At 38.6% G+C, this 18,007-nt stretch overlaps 1 protein-coding gene across 1 annotated transcript in view; it reads right to left on the reverse strand.

Annotated features, from left to right (window-relative positions):
* The window catches only part of POLR3B (polymerase (RNA) III (DNA directed) polypeptide B), a 75,114-nt gene extending 58,106 nt beyond the window's left edge, over positions 1-17,008 (reverse strand). Inside the window, exons 1-8 of the mRNA XM_010005788.1 lie at positions 16,934-17,008; positions 14,614-14,670; positions 14,466-14,530; positions 13,909-13,984; positions 10,617-10,717; positions 7,150-7,241; positions 5,854-5,971; positions 5,074-5,182 (exon numbers count right to left, since the gene is read on the reverse strand). Of these exons, the coding sequence (XP_010004090.1) occupies positions 5,074-5,182; positions 5,854-5,971; positions 7,150-7,241; positions 10,617-10,717; positions 13,909-13,984; positions 14,466-14,518 (549 nt within the window). The 5' untranslated portion in view covers positions 14,519-14,530; positions 14,614-14,670; positions 16,934-17,008. The remainder of the gene's footprint in view (positions 1-5,073; positions 5,183-5,853; positions 5,972-7,149; positions 7,242-10,616; positions 10,718-13,908; positions 13,985-14,465; positions 14,531-14,613; positions 14,671-16,933) is intronic.
* Between the last annotated feature and the right edge of the window lie 999 nt (positions 17,009-18,007).

Here is an 18,007-nt window from a genome sequence, read left to right on the forward strand (position 1 = left end):
CAGGAATGGGTCGTATGCTTAAAGTGGTCATGATCCCAGGGCAAAGCCAAGACATGAGGGAATTAACATGAAAGCAAAGCAAGAAGCAAGATGTCTTAGTTTTGGTTTTCTTGTTTGTTTTTTTTAATTGGAAGCCAATGTCACAAAGGGATAATGTTAGGGTAGGGTGGAGAGGAAAGAGACATTGCAAAGTGTAACTTAACAGTAGTGGTGAAAGGATAAAGGTGGTGACAGTCACAGGCTCTTGAAGAGCATGGTTGGAAGCTAGTAGTCAACAGACATAAGAGAGACCAGTCAAAGTAAAAATTAGGAACCTCCATATCATCCTGAGTTCAAGTGGGAGAAAGTGGTCCAGCTGGGGTCAACCACTTCCAAAGACTGGGGATTTCCTGCTGCCCAAAACGTGTGTGTATGCGTGCATGTGTGTGCATACACACGTACATATGAGAGAGTGTGCATGAGGGAGTGTAAGTCCAGCTTTTCCTTCCCCAGCTTGTGTCTTAATGATGATGTCTAGGCGTTTCCACAGCACTTCCCTAGAATGCAGCTCTGCAGCCCATCAGGCTAAATTACAGAATGGAGACAGGCAGATGTCTGGATTAAAAAGATGTCAGGGAAGTTCAAGGTTGACATCACAGGCAGAATTGGTCTGCAGCTTTCATAATTCAAAAGATATAAGCTATGAAACTGCAGCCATGGGAACCCATAATTCTGCAGATCTAGTAAGACCACCATTCAGCTTTTCCTGTAGAGTTTAAATCTTAACAACTACAAGACTAACACAGGTTTCTAAAATTGAAATCTGACCTGCTCTTCAAATCTTTTGCCGCAAGTCCTAGAGAAGCTCCTTTTACCCCCCACATAAACTAAAGATACTTCACCTAGTGAATCAGGCCATAAAATTAAACTTTTAAAAGTCCCCATAGGTTACTTATAAATCTCTCCCAACCAGTCTTGGTGCAGCACACAACTTTCATTTACTTCAGCTCCCAGAACTCACTTGAGCCTACTGATCCAAGATCACACACCCAAAGGAAAAATAGCCCTTACCTTAAGACAGCTCTAACTCCTTGAATGAAGAGAGTTCCCTGCACAAGCAGCAGCAGCACCTCCCCTGTAACCTTGATGTTTTTCAAGACAGAAACACCCTTAAGTACTACAGAAATATTCCACATGTCCTCTAATGCTCATTATAACCTAAAACTGTCTGAGCTTCCCCAGATAAAGGATGTGTAGTTCATGGCCTTATATATTTACAAAATCCACGATGCACCATTCACACAGCACTATGATCTGTGCACAACTGACAATGATAAAACAAAGGTCTCTTGCGGTTTCAAGTCAACTCAGGACATTTTAAGTATCATTCTGGTTGCATGTGCATATTATCAAATGAAGCAGTGTTACACAGTAAGCAGGAAGCAAATTAGTTGTGTCTTTTTTCCTTAACAATCCTTTAGAAACCGCAACATATATATATATACTTTGGAAGCAAAACTGTCCAATTTATAGCACTACTTTAATCCAAAAACTGCATTTACATATCAAGGGTCTGCAAAAATGCCTCTGTCACTTTCAAGAATAAAAGTAAGGGAGGAAGTGTTTAAGCTAGCACAGTAACAAAGCATTAACTCCCCCACATTTGAAGAGCAGACACTTCCAAGTCTGTGCTAGAATAGTGCCAGGACTGTGACTTTTGTAGCCTATCAAATTTAATTTAGCTATGGTAAATATGTTAAACTTTACAAAACTACAACTTACATGTGTTCAGCTCAGCTAGCTGTTAAATCTCCAAATATGCCAATCACAAAGATCCTGCATGAACTAATTGTCCTTAGGACAGGATGAACTATCACTCTTTAGGGTGATCCTAGACAGTCGAGTCCCCCTGCTTACCCAGATCAAGGGACCTTTGGATCTGCAGTAGTATTCCCACCCATCCCCATAACCCATGGACCTGGGTATTCTTCCTCTCCATGAAAGAAAGAGCGAGGAATACTGTATGTTAAGATCTTCCCTTAGCATGTAGTTAAGATGTATCCATGACTCATGTCTGAAACATGAAAGTGCTCTTAGATTCTAGTTAAAGGGAGTTCTTTTAGGTCTCAGTTCTGTCAGCAGCTGGTATTTGTAATGCTCTCTACTTCACAGCCCTTGCTTTACATAAAGATGTCTAAGGAGTATTAGTACACCTCCACTTTACAGCTTTAAACCCAGATTAAATCATAGATCTCTCCTACTTGCTTCCTCTTTCTATAAAGCGACAACGGCTTTATGTACTTGATCTACATCTTAAGTCATGTGCAGACACACTGGGCCACTTAAAGCTTTAGGATTAGTAAAACAATCCAGAATTACCCAACTTTCATCTACTAACTCAGTCCCTGACAAAACTGTGCCTTACCAGACTCTCTCTAGCAATTACTAGTAATTTTCTTATTCGAAACACAAAGGTCTGTGGAACTTAGTTGCAGCCTAGATTCTGGTCAGGAAGGAAATGCAGAGCTACAGATTTTTGTCAGTCTTCTCAGTTTCATTTTTTAATTGGAAATTACACAAGCAGGTACTACAATAAAAGTTAAGGATGCAAAGGCAACCAAACCTTCAGACCTTGTATTGTCAGTACAGCTTAACTTTGCCCCTTGCAGTTCTATATCTCTATATTACAAGAAGCAGAACACTTCCTAGTAAAGAGGAAGACCCATAGGCATGGGTCTCAGCAGAAAAGAATTATTCTCCTTACTTTTCCAACAAATCTCCTATGTATACTACTGCCATGAGAGAGAGTCGAGGCTACCTGAGGATCCTTAAGTTAGAGATTTTCCAGTTTCAGGGCTATAGCATTTGTAACATCATTTCTAGTAGTTAAATACAACAAAATTATATCTGCATTAGAGCAATGCCCAAGAAAGATAGATCAGAGGCTAATGCATGCCTAAGAAGCCACTGAAAAGACTATGTGGGATTTTGTTTTCAGCTGGAGCCTCCTCAAAAACAGACAGAAGATACCTCAAGTTCACATGTCATTAAAGGAAAGGTAAGGAAAATGACCCCTCATTAGTATAGCTAAGTGTCAGTCCAGAATGTAATATTCATCATAGTTAAAATGGGTACAGCTCATTCCCTGCTGGATTCAAATCTATATAAAACTTGGAAAAATGCTACTGGGGAGAGCTTCTAAGAACTGTAACTCCTTATTTAATAAATAAATGAAAAATTATGCAACCGTATCTAGAATATAGAAGATACATATAGGTAGGGGAATAATTAGAGGAGGGATTGTCAGATGATGATCAAATAGTCAGTACAATGCTGCTTAAAAAAATGCAACAACCATCTCCTCAGACTTAATAACCCACAGCAGTTACTCTTCTGTGAGCACGTATTTATCTACACCAGCAGGGGGTGACAAAATGTAATAAAAGTCTGTAAGTGAAGGTGGAATCCAGCTGTTTTGTACCCCAGCAGATGGATTAAGAGCCACATTAACACTTTCCTGCAACAGAAAAGTTCTGAACTTAATCCTGACACATTTGTGTGCATTCTGTCCACAAATAATTTTTCAACTTCCTTTAGCACTGGTCACTAAAATTAGAAGATCTTGAACTACTTGAAGAGTTTAGCTTAATCAGCAGACATTTGTTCCTCAAGTCCAAATCTAATTACTAAACTATTTTCCAATACCAAACCCAAAGCACTCCCTACAAGACAACGGATTCTTACAACTCTCAGTCACGCAAAGCGCTGTGGCAATACAGAACGCCGACACATCAGCACTGCGGGCAGGAACTGCTTGGATGCTGCGAGCGAGTGGTGCCCTCTCCTGGCAATTTATTTCCTCCAGAGATGATCACCTCTCCAAGCCTTCTGTGCGGTAAACCATTACAGTGAAAATGAAAAGGAACGTATAGGATTTACTTCTCTTTTTTGCTAAATCCATTCAGACGACTTTTTGTGTCCTAATTCACTTTCATTGTGAACCGCACCTCCAAGACTGCTGCCCAGTTTCCTTTTGTCCAGGCACTGCACCAAGCTGGAAGCCCACAGGCAGCAGTGCAGCCTACAGGACAGGAAGGAGCTACCAATGCCCAGCCAACCACCTGTCTGCTCCAGTAGCCGCCAGTGTGCATCCACACACCACCTTTACTGGCTGTAGCCCATGCATTTGATACCACAGATGGACTCCCAGTCCAGTTGGGCAGCTAAGGAGTAGACATCGTTCTGCATTCAGCTGTGTGCACCCTTGAGTGAATTAAAATCAGAGAAGCAGAGGGTGAAAGAAAGCAGTTTGGGCAGTTTTACAAGACAGGAGACACGCTGTCGCCAGCTCAGCTAGTTCTTGCCCAGAATCAGGGGTGGATGCCTCTCACAGCTCTCTGCCAGTCTCACTGGAGATGGCTTCAAAACTCCAATGCCTGTCCATGTATTCACTGGGCTGAAGATTCTGGTGGGTGTTCCTGAGTCAGGCAGGGATTCTGCAGCAGTCTGACTGAGGCAGAATTCATTCACAGGGGAAGGAAGTAAACTGCCAGGGGATGCAAGCCACGCTAGTAATCTTAAAGAATTTAGGAATAGGTCTAAGAATTGCTATCAGTTTTGTTCACAGTTATGACTGGAAGTCATGTACAGTGAGCTCATGGTTACCTCATGTCCCTGGATCTGAAACAGAGGGCGCTGAGCTACTCAGCAATCCAGAAGCTGGAGGTGGGGGTAAAGGGTTGCCAAAATCAGAAATTAAGACTCTAAGATAGGTTTGCAAATTAGCTCATAACAAAATAAACCAAAACCCTTATGACTTTCTGTAGCAACAAGAGCACAGACATTAGTGCAGAGTGACCTTACAAAGCTGTAAGGGGGTGGCAGCATTTTTCTTGGCACAGCAATGCCCTCCTTGCAGAAAAATGCAGCACTTTATCTCCTTTTTTGCTGTACAAGATTACTTTCCAGGGCAAAAAAAGCTTGCATTCTCTAAGCCCTGCCAAGTCCTTCTGTACATATTAACTTCTAAGAGCTGCTACTGATCTACAGAACAGCTTCTTTTTTTTTTTTTCCCTAAACCAATCGTTGTATTACCTTAAATATGATGGCAATGGGAATATCTTCTGACAGAGTATTGTGTCTCAGGTAAAATCTTCCTTGTTTCACAATCAGATTTGTTCTGCTCTTCTTCTCATGGGTGGAACTTGAAGTTAAAAAAATATATTATGTCCAACAGAAAGTTTTAACTGATGTTCCTAGAATCTTCTGTATAAAACTTATCAAGCTCGAGCAATCTTGCAGCAAAATTAACCCCACCTTCCCCTATTTTAAAAATTACATTAAAACAGCCAGACATCTCCTCGTAACGCCATGGTAAGAGAGTATTATCACCTATGGGGTGATGGGGAAGGTCAATATTCAACTTCAGAAAGTAGAAGGCTGTATTTTTCAAAGCAATCTTTGCATGCTTTTATCATCTGCTCAGATGTAACCAGCAAGGTCAAAGTGCTGCACAAGTACTGCAACAGCAACAATAATGATGTAACAGTACTTTGTGTTACATGTTTAACCTCACCTAGCCTTACTATAGAACAGTAAAGTACCTAGGAGAGACATGTGAGAGGCCTCTGGAAAAGAAAAAGCAGCCCTCACACTGAACAGTGACAAACAACGTATTATACCAGCATGGAGCTTAAAAACAAGTGATGTTTTAGCATACAAAATGACAGTAGCAAGAGAGGGGCATTGACTATCTACAGCTTTTTCCTATTAAACTATACTGAGAAGAAAACTACACAGCTACTTCAACTACAACAATGAACTTCAAAAGCTCTGCTTTTATCTCCTTCATGTAATTGCAGGCTTTTCCCATACCTGGTAACAGAAGCGCCAACTGTGCCTTTTCTATCAGCTTCCACAATTATTCTGTTTTTGGATAACTGCTCTTGAATAAGGATGACTTTCTCTACACCTTTAACAATGAAATAGCCACCTATTCAATAGAAAAGAAAGATTATGCACGTTAGCACCTGTGCTCCTTAGTTGTGTCCTTCAATATGCCTCTGAATATAAATTATTAGAAAGTAAACAGTAGGTACACAAAGGACAAAACAGAAGAGTAAATTCTCCCTTAAAAGAGTGAAGAACAAACTCTGTGGAACCTATGATAACTACAAAAACGTTCCACTAGACTTAAAAGAATTTTGCTAGGCTTGCTCACACATAGTATGCAGGATCTAAGAGTTTATTTGGGAAGTATTTGTACAGAAAGAACTCACACCCAGAGAGAAAACTGTAGAGCTGTAAAAAAACCCCAAACATGTAATGTAGCCATACTTATTAAAAGATGTTATAGAATTGTTAGTTGTACAAATTAGGTTAAAATATTGCCTGTCAGAGGAGTATATCATAAGAACATCAAAAAAGAACGGGCCATTTCAGATGCTTGGTACCAAATCCAGATAGTAAGTCTTCTATAATTAACAACTTGCTCCCTCCAGCACTACAAGGAGAAATTTCTTTTGTATTACTTTAAAAGATGTCTTTTCATACACTTGCTGTATCTAAGACAATATAAGGAATCTGCACGTTAGATTCCTCTCTTACATTGTAGCTATTAATGCTCCTCCAGCACAGCATGCCATGTCAATATATCTTGCTGTCACAAGCAAGCACAAAATACGTCCAGTACATGTTTCAAAGGCAGCAGATAAAAAAAAAATAAGTTGCTTGTTATACCTCTTAATCTCCACTCTACATTTCAAGTATTACCACGTAACACTTCCTTCTCACTTTACAAAATGCAATAAATGAGAACTCCCACTCTGATTGACACCATTATACTCTCTTCTCCCCTGATCAACTCCATTTTCATGAATGAAATCCATCTCTATTCCCATTTAACACAGCACTGCACATACTATATTCTCTTCTCAGCTTTCCCAAAATTTTGGCGTATGGTTTTTGTGGTTGAAAACTTTGTCCACAAATACAAACTTTCTAGGCTGTCAAGCATTTCTTACTATTTTCAAAAGCCTGGCAATTTCTTTTAGTCAACAGTTACTTCAGAAGTTCCCACAAAAGCTACCCAGTGGCAGGAAAAATACTAATGGGGTATTTCTTTGAAGGATTTAAAACTAAAAGCACAGATGAGATAAAAGAACTAGGTACCTGGATCCAAAGGACATTCATTAAGTTTGGCAAATTCTGCTGGAGTTTTCCCAGTGAGAACACAATTGGAGCTACGCAGCATTATAGGCATTCTGTAAGAAAACCAGTTACACTTTTACTTTAGATTCAGATAGAAAAATGTGAATGGTCAAAATCAGAACAAAAACCATGGTGAACTAACTGGAGAAAACATGTAGAGAACTGGAGAAAGGTAATTAGAAGCCATGAAACCTATGAGCAACAGGTTTTTCCTTTAATCCCATCTTATTTCACCAAACCCATATTTTGAAAACAGACTTGAAATTTGACATCTACTGGCAGAAACTGTAGACTGTAGACATTTAATTGTTACATAGCTACTACAGTCACCAAGGCTAACGATTACTAGTGCTAAGCCTCCTGGTCCCAAAAACTAATACAGTTTGCACTGAAGAACACACCATTGCAGGTCCACTCTCACTAATTTTAATTAGAAAAAGGTTGTTCAGATCTGATTTCCCACAAAGCAACCACACGTTATAGCTGCACATAATGCCTCAAATATATAACCCAGGCATGAAGTTTCCCCAGTAGCAGCCCTGGTTTCTCTGGTGCCTTAGGACAGAAGCCCACAGCAAGCATTTTCTGAAGCAACATGAAGTGATAGAAAAATATTCCAAGAAATTAAAAACAAATTCCATGCTTAGGGAGGAAAAAAATATAAAGATGCACAGAACTAATATAAGACAATACTTGTTCACCATGAGGACAGTCAAGCAGTGGAACAGCTGCACGGAGAAGCTGGGCAGTCTCCATCCATGGAAATCTTCAAGATGTGACAGGAGAAACACTGCTCAACGTGGTCTGAGCACAAGGCTGACCCCATTTTGAGCAGAAGGTTGTACCAGAGACCTCTCAAGGTCTCTTCCAACCTCAATTATTGTAACACCCTATGATAATGAAGTTAGGGAATGTTCACATTAATTTGGTTTACGCTGTAGCCTTACAAGGAACTTTGGCTTCTTCAACAATTAACTAGCAATGTGAAGTTACTATTAGAAAGAGGACGTTTATAGTCAGCTTCATAACATAACTTCCCACTCCCAGACTTTTTATTAAAGCTTTTGAAAGAGAGCCTATTTTACTTTAAAAAAAAAAAAGGCTACATTTTGCACAACATACAAACAGCTTATCACTGTATCTAACAAAAAACCTCCCTGCCCTTCAGTCTCTTACACCAAACAGTGACCTTTCAATCCAGCTTACAGAATTTCACTCCATGGTGGACAGCCTTAGTAAGACCTATGTCCAGGTGTTTGCTAAGACATATTTTTACAAAATGTATCCATGACCTTTACTATGGAACTATTTGCTACCCCAGAGATACTTCATTTAAAATCACTCCAACAAAAATTACAATTAGTAAGCTCTTGCTAACAAAGTCATATTACTTTTCTTCAAAACTTATTAATTATTTCAGTTTCTTAGCCATTTTTATACTCTTGTATCTTATTAAAAAATCTGGTGAACTCAACATTCTGTATTTTTTAAGAGGATAAAAAGCTATCTTGTCACTACAGTCCTCCATACAGATAACCTACCTACTTCAATTATTTCACTGAGAAAGTGTTTCCTAGAGATAAGAAGCTTCATATAACAATCATAATCTTGTATCACACACACAATAAGCCTAATGCATTGGCTATTTATATCAGAAAGAGTGGCTAGCTGGCCTAAGGAAACTCAAAATGGAGAAGGCAAACACCATCACTGAAAACTCCAGTGAAACAGATGCCACAAAATATCTATTCCTTATTTCACTTGCAAACAATAAAATATTTTGCAGCTAACATAAGACACTGTAGTAAGTCACTCTATGTTTAAGAACAGAATCAATTTTTTAAGTATCTTAATTTATCAGGAAGAACAGGAAAAAAAATTTTTAAAAGGGAAAATCAAGTTATTGAATTTCTGCTCATAAAGACATAGAAAATGGGTACACTAATTTGGAATGCTATTAAGCATTTAAAGGAAATTTTCATTTCTGAAGACACAAAGACACAGCTCTGGTGGGTTTTGGGGATTTTTTAAGACACACGTTATCATCAATGACACTACCAAACAACAGAAGTCAGAAAGAACATCCAGCTCTCCTGACCCAGTCTAAACCGTGTGTCAAACAAGAGCATTGCATATCCTCACTTGGCAAAAGGAAATAAGCACAATAGTAGGGAAATTATTTCCCATGGAAATAACAACTGGATATAAACAGTTTTGTATAGCAAAAAGACTTTCCACATGTAAGCCCTTAAAATTCCTTGGACGACATAACTTCATTTTTAATGGAGAATATTTACTTTTTCTGCCATGATCCCACTTCACAGGAGGAAGAGAGGAATTTACAGGAACAGGCCTTAATGTAAGCTGCAACACACTGGTGCTGTGCAGTTCCAGTATATTATGGATGCTTTACGATGTCTTCATCCCTTTTTTTTAAAGACAGATGTAGACAAATGTCTAGACTAATTTATTTTTCTTCTTTTAACTATAAACTATACTTCAAGGTACTGTCTTTTGCATACAAATTGGTAATGTATTTTGGTGAAAATGCACATTTACTTGAACTTTTTTCTTTGCCTGTAGTACTCACCATTAAATAATTCAAAGAGCTCAAACGTAGATGGTCTTTAAAAAAAAATATTTTCTTAAGCAATGGCTCAGAACAATAAACTTACTACAGCTACAGATGTTTGGTTTGTAAATGCTTTGCTGTGTAACATGTTCTATTCAGCGAGTTAAAAGTACATTTTTTTAATATGAAAGCTTAAAATTTCACTACAAGAAATGTAGCTTCTTAAGAAGCTATCTTTTCTTTCCTGTCAGTATTCTGCCTTTGGTAAGATGCAGAGTCACACAGTAAACAATTGCTGTAAGACACTGACCTTTAAAGCCAGGAGGGCTGGTCTTTAAGAAACCTTGTCTACAAAAGACAGTCATCTTAATTGCCTTTAAAATGGAACTTTGCTTTCAGTAAATGCTAGAACTGCCACATATTTTGCCTTTTTGGCATGGTTAAGAGCTTGTTTTTCTCCCTAAGGTACATTATTTTCTTTAAGAAATTCAATGTCCTTCACAATACTAATGTCCTCAAGTCATTTGACAGTCTTTAGAAAAAGAAAAGCAGTAAAAAATCCTCAACATTAGCCCACAAAGCTCAGCCCTGGCTCTAAACAAAACCAGAGACAAAATCAACCCTTATATCCATCCTTCTTTACAAGGAGACAGATTTCCAGAAGCTTTTGCAAAACAAAATTTAAGAACAGAACCTAACAATCACATCCTGTACAGCTGCTAATCAAGATTTGCCTGCTCACTCTTTATTTTAACATGGAAGCAAGGTTAGCCTACATTTATTTTGCAGCAAAAACTCTTCCCAACACAGCAATAAATGAAAGCTAGTGCCAGAGACTTGACATACAGTGTCTTACCTGCCAATGGGCAAGGCATTGCGTATGATCCTCTGACTACCTCGTGTATATTCAATGTCCACTGTAATTGGGGCAGAATAAGTCATGTCTCTCAGACGGCACTAAAAGGGGAACAATCATTTGGTTAAATGTTGGCTTACAAGCTGAAAAGTCTCTCTTAAAACATCCCATGTTTGCCCATGTCTCCTGTAGGTGCTCACAAAGAAATCAAGCAAAGCAAAGTGCAACCAATTGTTTGCGGAATATATTTGACAGAGTTTAAAACAAAACTGAAAAGCCTGAAATGCAGTTATTGTGATGTTTCAAAAGCAGACACTGGATCTGTGTCTTCAGAAGACAGCACTACAGAGCTTCTAAACTGGTTAATTAAACAAACAGGCCTAATGAGCAGAGATGACAAAATGGCTATACTATGCCACCAGCTCTGAGGACAGAACTCAGCTCAGTGACATTTCCCTAAGAAGACTCACAACAGCTCAAGAGTTGTGCTCTTATATGAAGTTTTACAGAAGGGGAACACAGCAGAGTATGAGGAACACTGTAGTATCTTCTTATTAGAACGAGCACATCTCACTCTATGGTACCGTTTCAAAAGATGACTTAAAGAAGGCTCACTACTGTATCACTTCCTTGAAAGATTCCTGGAATTTACTCAGACAATAAGAGAAGCTGGATATATATATCTAGGACATTATATAGCTCAAGGCTCAATCATTTCTAATCCGATCTTTCTGCTCTGCTCTCCTCACCCTCACTCTGTGACTCTGTTGCTAGCCCTTAAGGTATTCATATCTTCATGCAAGACAAGGTTTAACTGCATTTGCCAAACACAACAGAGCAACTCAAAGACCATTTATGACCTCAGTGAGTGTTCTGAATCTTCAAGCTCCAGAATTAGAGGTTTATCAGTATTCAGACTTATACATTTATGGTTCTGTATTTTGGTGTATTGATTATACATTAATAAGATGTATAATCAATGCTGTGCATTGAAGATGTAATTGTATGGAAAAAAAATGCCTCAAGAATCACTGCAAACTGTGTGCTCCTCTCCACAATAAAAAATAAACTACTTCTGTAGTAATAAAATACCAATGTGCACCAGCAGTTTTCAAGCTATGACTTACAGGAAATTAGATCCCATCGTGCTCCCAGCAATGTAGTTTAATTTAATAGTAACTGAAAATATTTACATTTTCTAATTACTTTAAATTCACCTGTATGAAGAAAAATGAAACTCCCATAAGGACTGCCTAAGGAGAGTCTGACAGCTTCGTTAGTATTAATTAGGGAAAAAAAGGCTTCAGAATTCTTTGTGTGTGCTTGTCCACACAAGACACAGATACAAAGTCAGAATTACACAGTGTAAGATTCCAGCATTTGTATTTTTCTATCACCTTCCTTGATATAACTTCTCCTTACATTACATACTTAAGAGATAAAAACAGGCATGACTTGATCTTCAAGGAAACCAAAGATACTAAAACTCCCAAATTGGATTGAAAATAGGTAAAATTCTCAGGCGCTTATGGAAATCAGATCATTTATCTTCGGGAAGAAATTTTACAAGCCTCTAACAGAGAAATGTAATGACATACCCCTAAGTATGCGACCTTTTTGTTTGGTTTGGGTATTTGCTTTTTTAAATTGCACCCCTGGTTTGACCTGATCAGTAGCATATTTAAGAAAATAACTGGCTTTCCTGTGTGCATATACACTCAAAAAAACCCCAACAAAAAACCCTCAACATAACACACTGGCATTAAGCATCAATGAGGATGTATCTGAGATGCAAGAGTAGTTTGTTCTAAATTCAAGGTCAATATTCTCTATGAAGCACTTATTTTTGTACTCTTCTGCTTGTACAGTCACTTTACTTATACAGTAAGCAAGTAGTTTAATACCTGGATTCTTGGATAAGAGTTGCTGGCCATGAACAATTTTTTGCATGCTATTTCATTCATATATAGAAAATCTTCATTTTGTGCATGTTTGTACCTGCGAATTCAAGGTTAGCTACACATTTGTGAGAACCATGAGCTGTCCTGTATTACATTTAATTGCACTGCTGATGGTTGTGTTACTGGCCTTGAAATCTTTCCAACGAGTTAAGCAAGATTTGAGTTAGGTCCCTGGAGACAGAAACGTGGCTCTGCACAAGAAGCAGCCACTAGATGGCCTTTGTCACAGCATATCTCCAAAGCACAGAATGTCTTTCATAACAGAGTCTAAGGCATGCTACACGCATTAAATTAAAAAAAAAACAAACAACAACACTCAAATATGAGTGCAAATAGCAATGAAAAAGTGTCTGATAGGTGAACTGTTTTATTAGCCTGACAATAGGCTGTATGTAGGAAAATGACTGCCAGTTCCATGCTCAGGTCCTCTTCTGAGGCCAAAAACGTTGTCAGTACCTCTGTTGCAGTGATATAAATCACCAAGCACAGCAACAGGAGAGGATGTTTTGTTCCTGAGAAATCTCTGACAGGAACAGAATGGCTTTAGATACCTGGAAGCAATGCTAAAAGTTCTAAACCTTTATCTTAGTTTATTGTTTCTTATATTACAGAATCTACCTTATATCCTGCCAAAAGCAACAAACTGATTTCAGTCACAGCAGCATTTGTTCTCCAATATGCATCTTTAGTCCAGAAAGACACAATCCATTTGTTAATCTGGATGCCTAGAGCAGTGCTAAAAAGTTAAATATGCTCCTCATAAGGCTAATGCTCTTCTGCAGTTTCTTACAATTTTATCAACATCCATCTGTTTCTGCTCAAAGTTCCCATGTTTGCTCTCTGACTCAGACTTGAAAACTATGAGCAAAGAAAAAGAGAGATGCATTTCCAAGAAAGACTGGGAGGGAAAGGGGGAATTAAGTGACCTGTGGTGCAGAGAGTAGCTGGGCTAAAATTAAAAATAAGTTAATAAAAACATGAAAGACCACTACACTGTAGTGTGAGGACTTAAGGTCTGTCATAAGGAGGGCCAAAAGACTCAGCAAGAGAGGCACTTCTCAATACTTCTATGGAAACCCATTGAAATACAGCTGCTCTCATGGAGACACTGAATATAGCTATTTGAACATGATAGGAAAAAAAAAAAAGGAAATAAAAAAAATTGCATTAATTGCATGATGTTTAAATCTCTGAGGCTTCCTTCTACAATGACAGTGGAATGTGTTGTATCATCTAATGTAGTACACATGTACTAAAAATTGAGTTATATGCAGCTATTATCCAAGGCATTCCCAAGATCAAACAAAGAAGACAGATTCAAACATTAATACCTCATGAGGCGATACAGGTCTTGTCACATTGAAGCTTTCTTCCACATCTGGAATGCCTACATAAATATTGAGGTACCTGTAATACAAACAATTCCAAAAGGAGCAATGAGCCAATATTTTTCAGGCAACCTGGAAGCAGAATTTGACACACTTAAAAATGAAGTTAATTTGACTAACGTAGGTTAATAGTCAGCAATGATTCTCAAAGCAACTCATTGTATTTGAGAGGTTCTAGTTGGAATTTAAACTGCACAACCAATAAACCCCAAGTTACCTTAGCAAATAGACAAAAAGAAACTCATGTCTACCATCTGAGATTACTAAATAAGATGAAAATGGTGACATGAAGTATTTTTAACAGCTGGCTGTTATTCTTTAGCATTTAAGATTATTCTTTAAATCTTCCCACCTTTCAATGCTCCAAGTAAGACTCAAGTCATGGAAAATACTCTCTTGATTTATACCTACACAGTTGCCTATAAACATTTTATAGCCAATAACAAACCCATGAAATAGTACTGATGCTACTAATGATATGGAAATAATTTCACACTTACTTCAAGTACCACATTGGGTCGGCATCACTTGTCACTTTTTCATTGGCCTTCATTATTTTCTTTATCTGGAGGAGGGGAAAAATGAAATTAAATAGAATCATGTGCCATGTGTACTAAGAGCCACTTTCTTCCCACCAAGAAAGCATACCTCTACATTGATGAAATAGTTGAATGAGTCTATGTGCTGCTTCACAAGTCCTTTTACCTGGAAAACACATGCATGCAGCAAATAAAATTAGCTTCAGTAACATTATAAACAAGACAGAATTTAAGATAAAGGCATTTATAAGTGTTTTTGTATCTGTGCTGAATTATTCCAGTTGACAAACTTCTGAGAAGTGTCTGGACGTTTGGTCTAGTTCCACACTGTAAGTTTCCAAGTTCTTCTTTTAGTCAGAAAAGTAATTCAATAACTGTACAAAGTAAACACCCAATAGACTTTGAATTCATATAAACAAACAAGAGCAGTTGCAAGTAAAAGTATTTTATCCCTTTGCTGTTATTTTGAAGTAATTTTTATCATTTACAGTATAATTAATAATGTATGTTGCTTGAGAAAGAAGTTGTCTGCGCCCTAACACAAGCAGCTGTCATAAAGAAGAATGAGAGACATTGAGATGAGATGAAACAGAAATGGGGTGTGAATGAGAAAAGTCAATAAGCAAAGAAACAGCCACAGGAGGGGGGCAGGACACTCATAACAAATTTGAGTTTGATTTGTATGCAGGAAGACAGAGAACATGCCCAGAGGTAACAGCACAGAAAACCTGTTTTTCCAGGTAATGAGTTGATACAGCACATTTCAAGGTTTTCAGTTTAAGGTGTTTAGAGCAATCAAAAGAAGGGGGGTTATACTAAGTAAAATTATCTGGGATTAAAGAAAAAAAGAAATATTTCATCTCAAAAGAATACTAAGAAAAGCAAAATTCAGCCTTTAAAAGGAAAGCATGCTAGCTGGTATCAAGACATACTTACACGCTTACAGAGGGCTTGCAAGACTTAAAACTTCATACAGAAAACAGATGCATTTACATAGTTCACCTGATAGGCAACAGTTCATTCTGAAATTATTTGAAATAAATGGGAAGCTTAGAATGACAAATCTAGCTGCTCAGTGAAGCCTCCATGTGTTAAGACAAAAGGGGAACGTTTCCAGAGCAAAATTCTTTAGATAAGAATTTTCCTGATTTACAAAAAGCTTTGCTTAGGAGATGATATAAGCAAGAAAACATTATGGATTTGCTAGTATCTAGAAATCAGACTAGTGGCTCTTTCCATTCTTTTATGAGGCATATCAACAGCTTTCTTGAAAGAAAACTCCACAATAGAAACTAATGCACATCTGCTTTGTATAACTGTAAAACTGCTGGCATAAACCAACATGCAACAGAAAGGCCAGACTCCCATCAGCAGCTCTAGAGTAAAGGGCTCACTGGCTGGAAATAATGGGGGATGGATACATTTGTCGTAAAGCACACAGTAAATTGCACCATACAATCAGCAGCCCTCCCTTTTTCATGGTCTCAAGAATTCAGACAATATCACTAGATCAAGCTCATGATGGAATTTCATGTGGTTGCTAAGAGAGACACAGAAATGGGATTCATTGGGGCCCTGAAGCATCTTCACAGCCCTGAACCAAAGTCAAAACATACACAATCTGCAACTGACTTTTGAACTTTGTTTTCCTGTCACGAACAAACACTGACTGCCACCACAACAAGAGAAACGCAGGTGCTGAAACTGGAAAGGAAAGGAATAAATAAAGCTAGTCTGAAAAGAACCTTGCTGAAGTGAGCAACATTTCTGAAGACTGTGGACAGGTGCAGAGGTGGCTGCAATTCTTGGAAGGCACCTGTGCACATCAAAGACTTTAGCTGCTCTCTTTATGACACAATTTTCATTACTCTCTTTCTCCTTCCTCATTTACAACTGTTTTTTTGTCCTGTTTTTATATCTAATGGCATTTTATCTAGAACTTTGCCTTCAACTAATAACAGATTGTATGAGTAGCACTGAAACTAGGACATTAGTAATCTCTGCATTCAGTCAAGCTCTGACATTCATGAGTGAAGATACACATACATTCAAGCCTCTGCAGAATCCAGACCTGTGATCATATACTTCCTATGACAAACACTGCTACAAACCTAACACCACAGCCTCACACGGAGACCATAAATGGGGTCTCCGGATAGCAGTAAAACAGCAAAATAACCTGCAAACATTACACCACATGAATTATTGTTCAGAATGGCCTCCACAAATTAATGTACAGATTAATCAAGAAACCAATCTATGTAGTAAGTTTATCCATAATCACATGAACTAAAAAAAAAACATATTGCAAAATCCACACAGGGGGTGAGGAGAGGTATTCTGGGAAACAGCCAAAGCTAGAGAAGGGGGATGTAAAGTTAGAAGGGAAACAGAGTATTCATGCTATGAAACGAGTGCACAACACTAACCTTTAGAAATGCTGGAAGAAGTCTCCATTTTTCCTGTAAACAAAAAAACAGTTTGAAGCAGATTTCCAAAGAGTGACCAAAACCCAAGATGCTCGAGCTTTTTTGTTGTTATTATTATTATTTTTAAATAATAATTATTTAAAATCAGGTCCCTTTACAAAAAAAGACTGCCCAAAGCCAACCTAGATGAGTAAAAAAAAAAAAAATGGGAGATGACTTGGATTATTTTAGTAAGCTGTACGTGCTCTGCAATATTTACACAGGATGTAACAGGACATTGCCCTTTCTAAAAACAAGGATACATGTGGATATGAGTGAGGATATGAGTGCACCCTCAGCAAGTTTGCTGACAATATCAAGCTGTGTGGTGAGGCTGAGGCACTGGAGGGAAGGGAGGCCATCCAGAGGGAGCTTGACAGGCTGGAGAGGGGGGCCCATACCAACCTAATGAAGTTCAACAAGGTCAAGTGCAAGGTTATGCACCTGGGTCAGGGCAATCCCAAGCACAAATACAGGTTGGGCTAAAGAATGGATTGAGAACAGCCCTCTGGAAAAGGACTTCGGGGGTGTTGGTTAATGAAAAGCTCAATATGAGGTGGCAAAGTTAGAGGAGGTCTTGTGCAGCCTTGTGAGGTGTCCCCGCTCACAGCAGGGGGCTTGGAACTAGATGATCTTTAAGATTCCTTCCAACTTTAACCATGCTATGAATGTGCACTCACAGCCCAGAAAGCCAACCACATCCTGGGCTGCATCAAAAGAAGCATGGCCAGCAGGTCAAGGGAGATGATTCTCCTCCTCTACTCTGTTCTGGCGAGACCCCACCTGGAGTTCTGTGTGTAGTTCTAGAGCTCCCAACACAAGAAGGACATGGAGCTGTTGGACCAAGACCAGAGGAGGGCCACTCAGATGATCAGAAAGTTGGGGCTGTTTAGCCCAGAGAAGGCTCTGGACAAACCTTATAGTGGTCTTGCAGTACATGAAGGGGCTACAGGAAAGCTGGGGAGGGCATTTTTGCAAGGGCTTGTAGTGGCAGGATGGGGGATAATGGCTTTAAACTGCAAGAGGGTAGATTTA

The sequence above is a fragment of the Chaetura pelagica genome, unplaced genomic scaffold (genome assembly GCF_000747805.2).
Source record: "Chaetura pelagica isolate M959 unplaced genomic scaffold, ChaPel_1.0 scaffold79, whole genome shotgun sequence".
Classification (NCBI taxonomy): Eukaryota; Metazoa; Chordata; class Aves; order Apodiformes; family Apodidae; genus Chaetura; species Chaetura pelagica.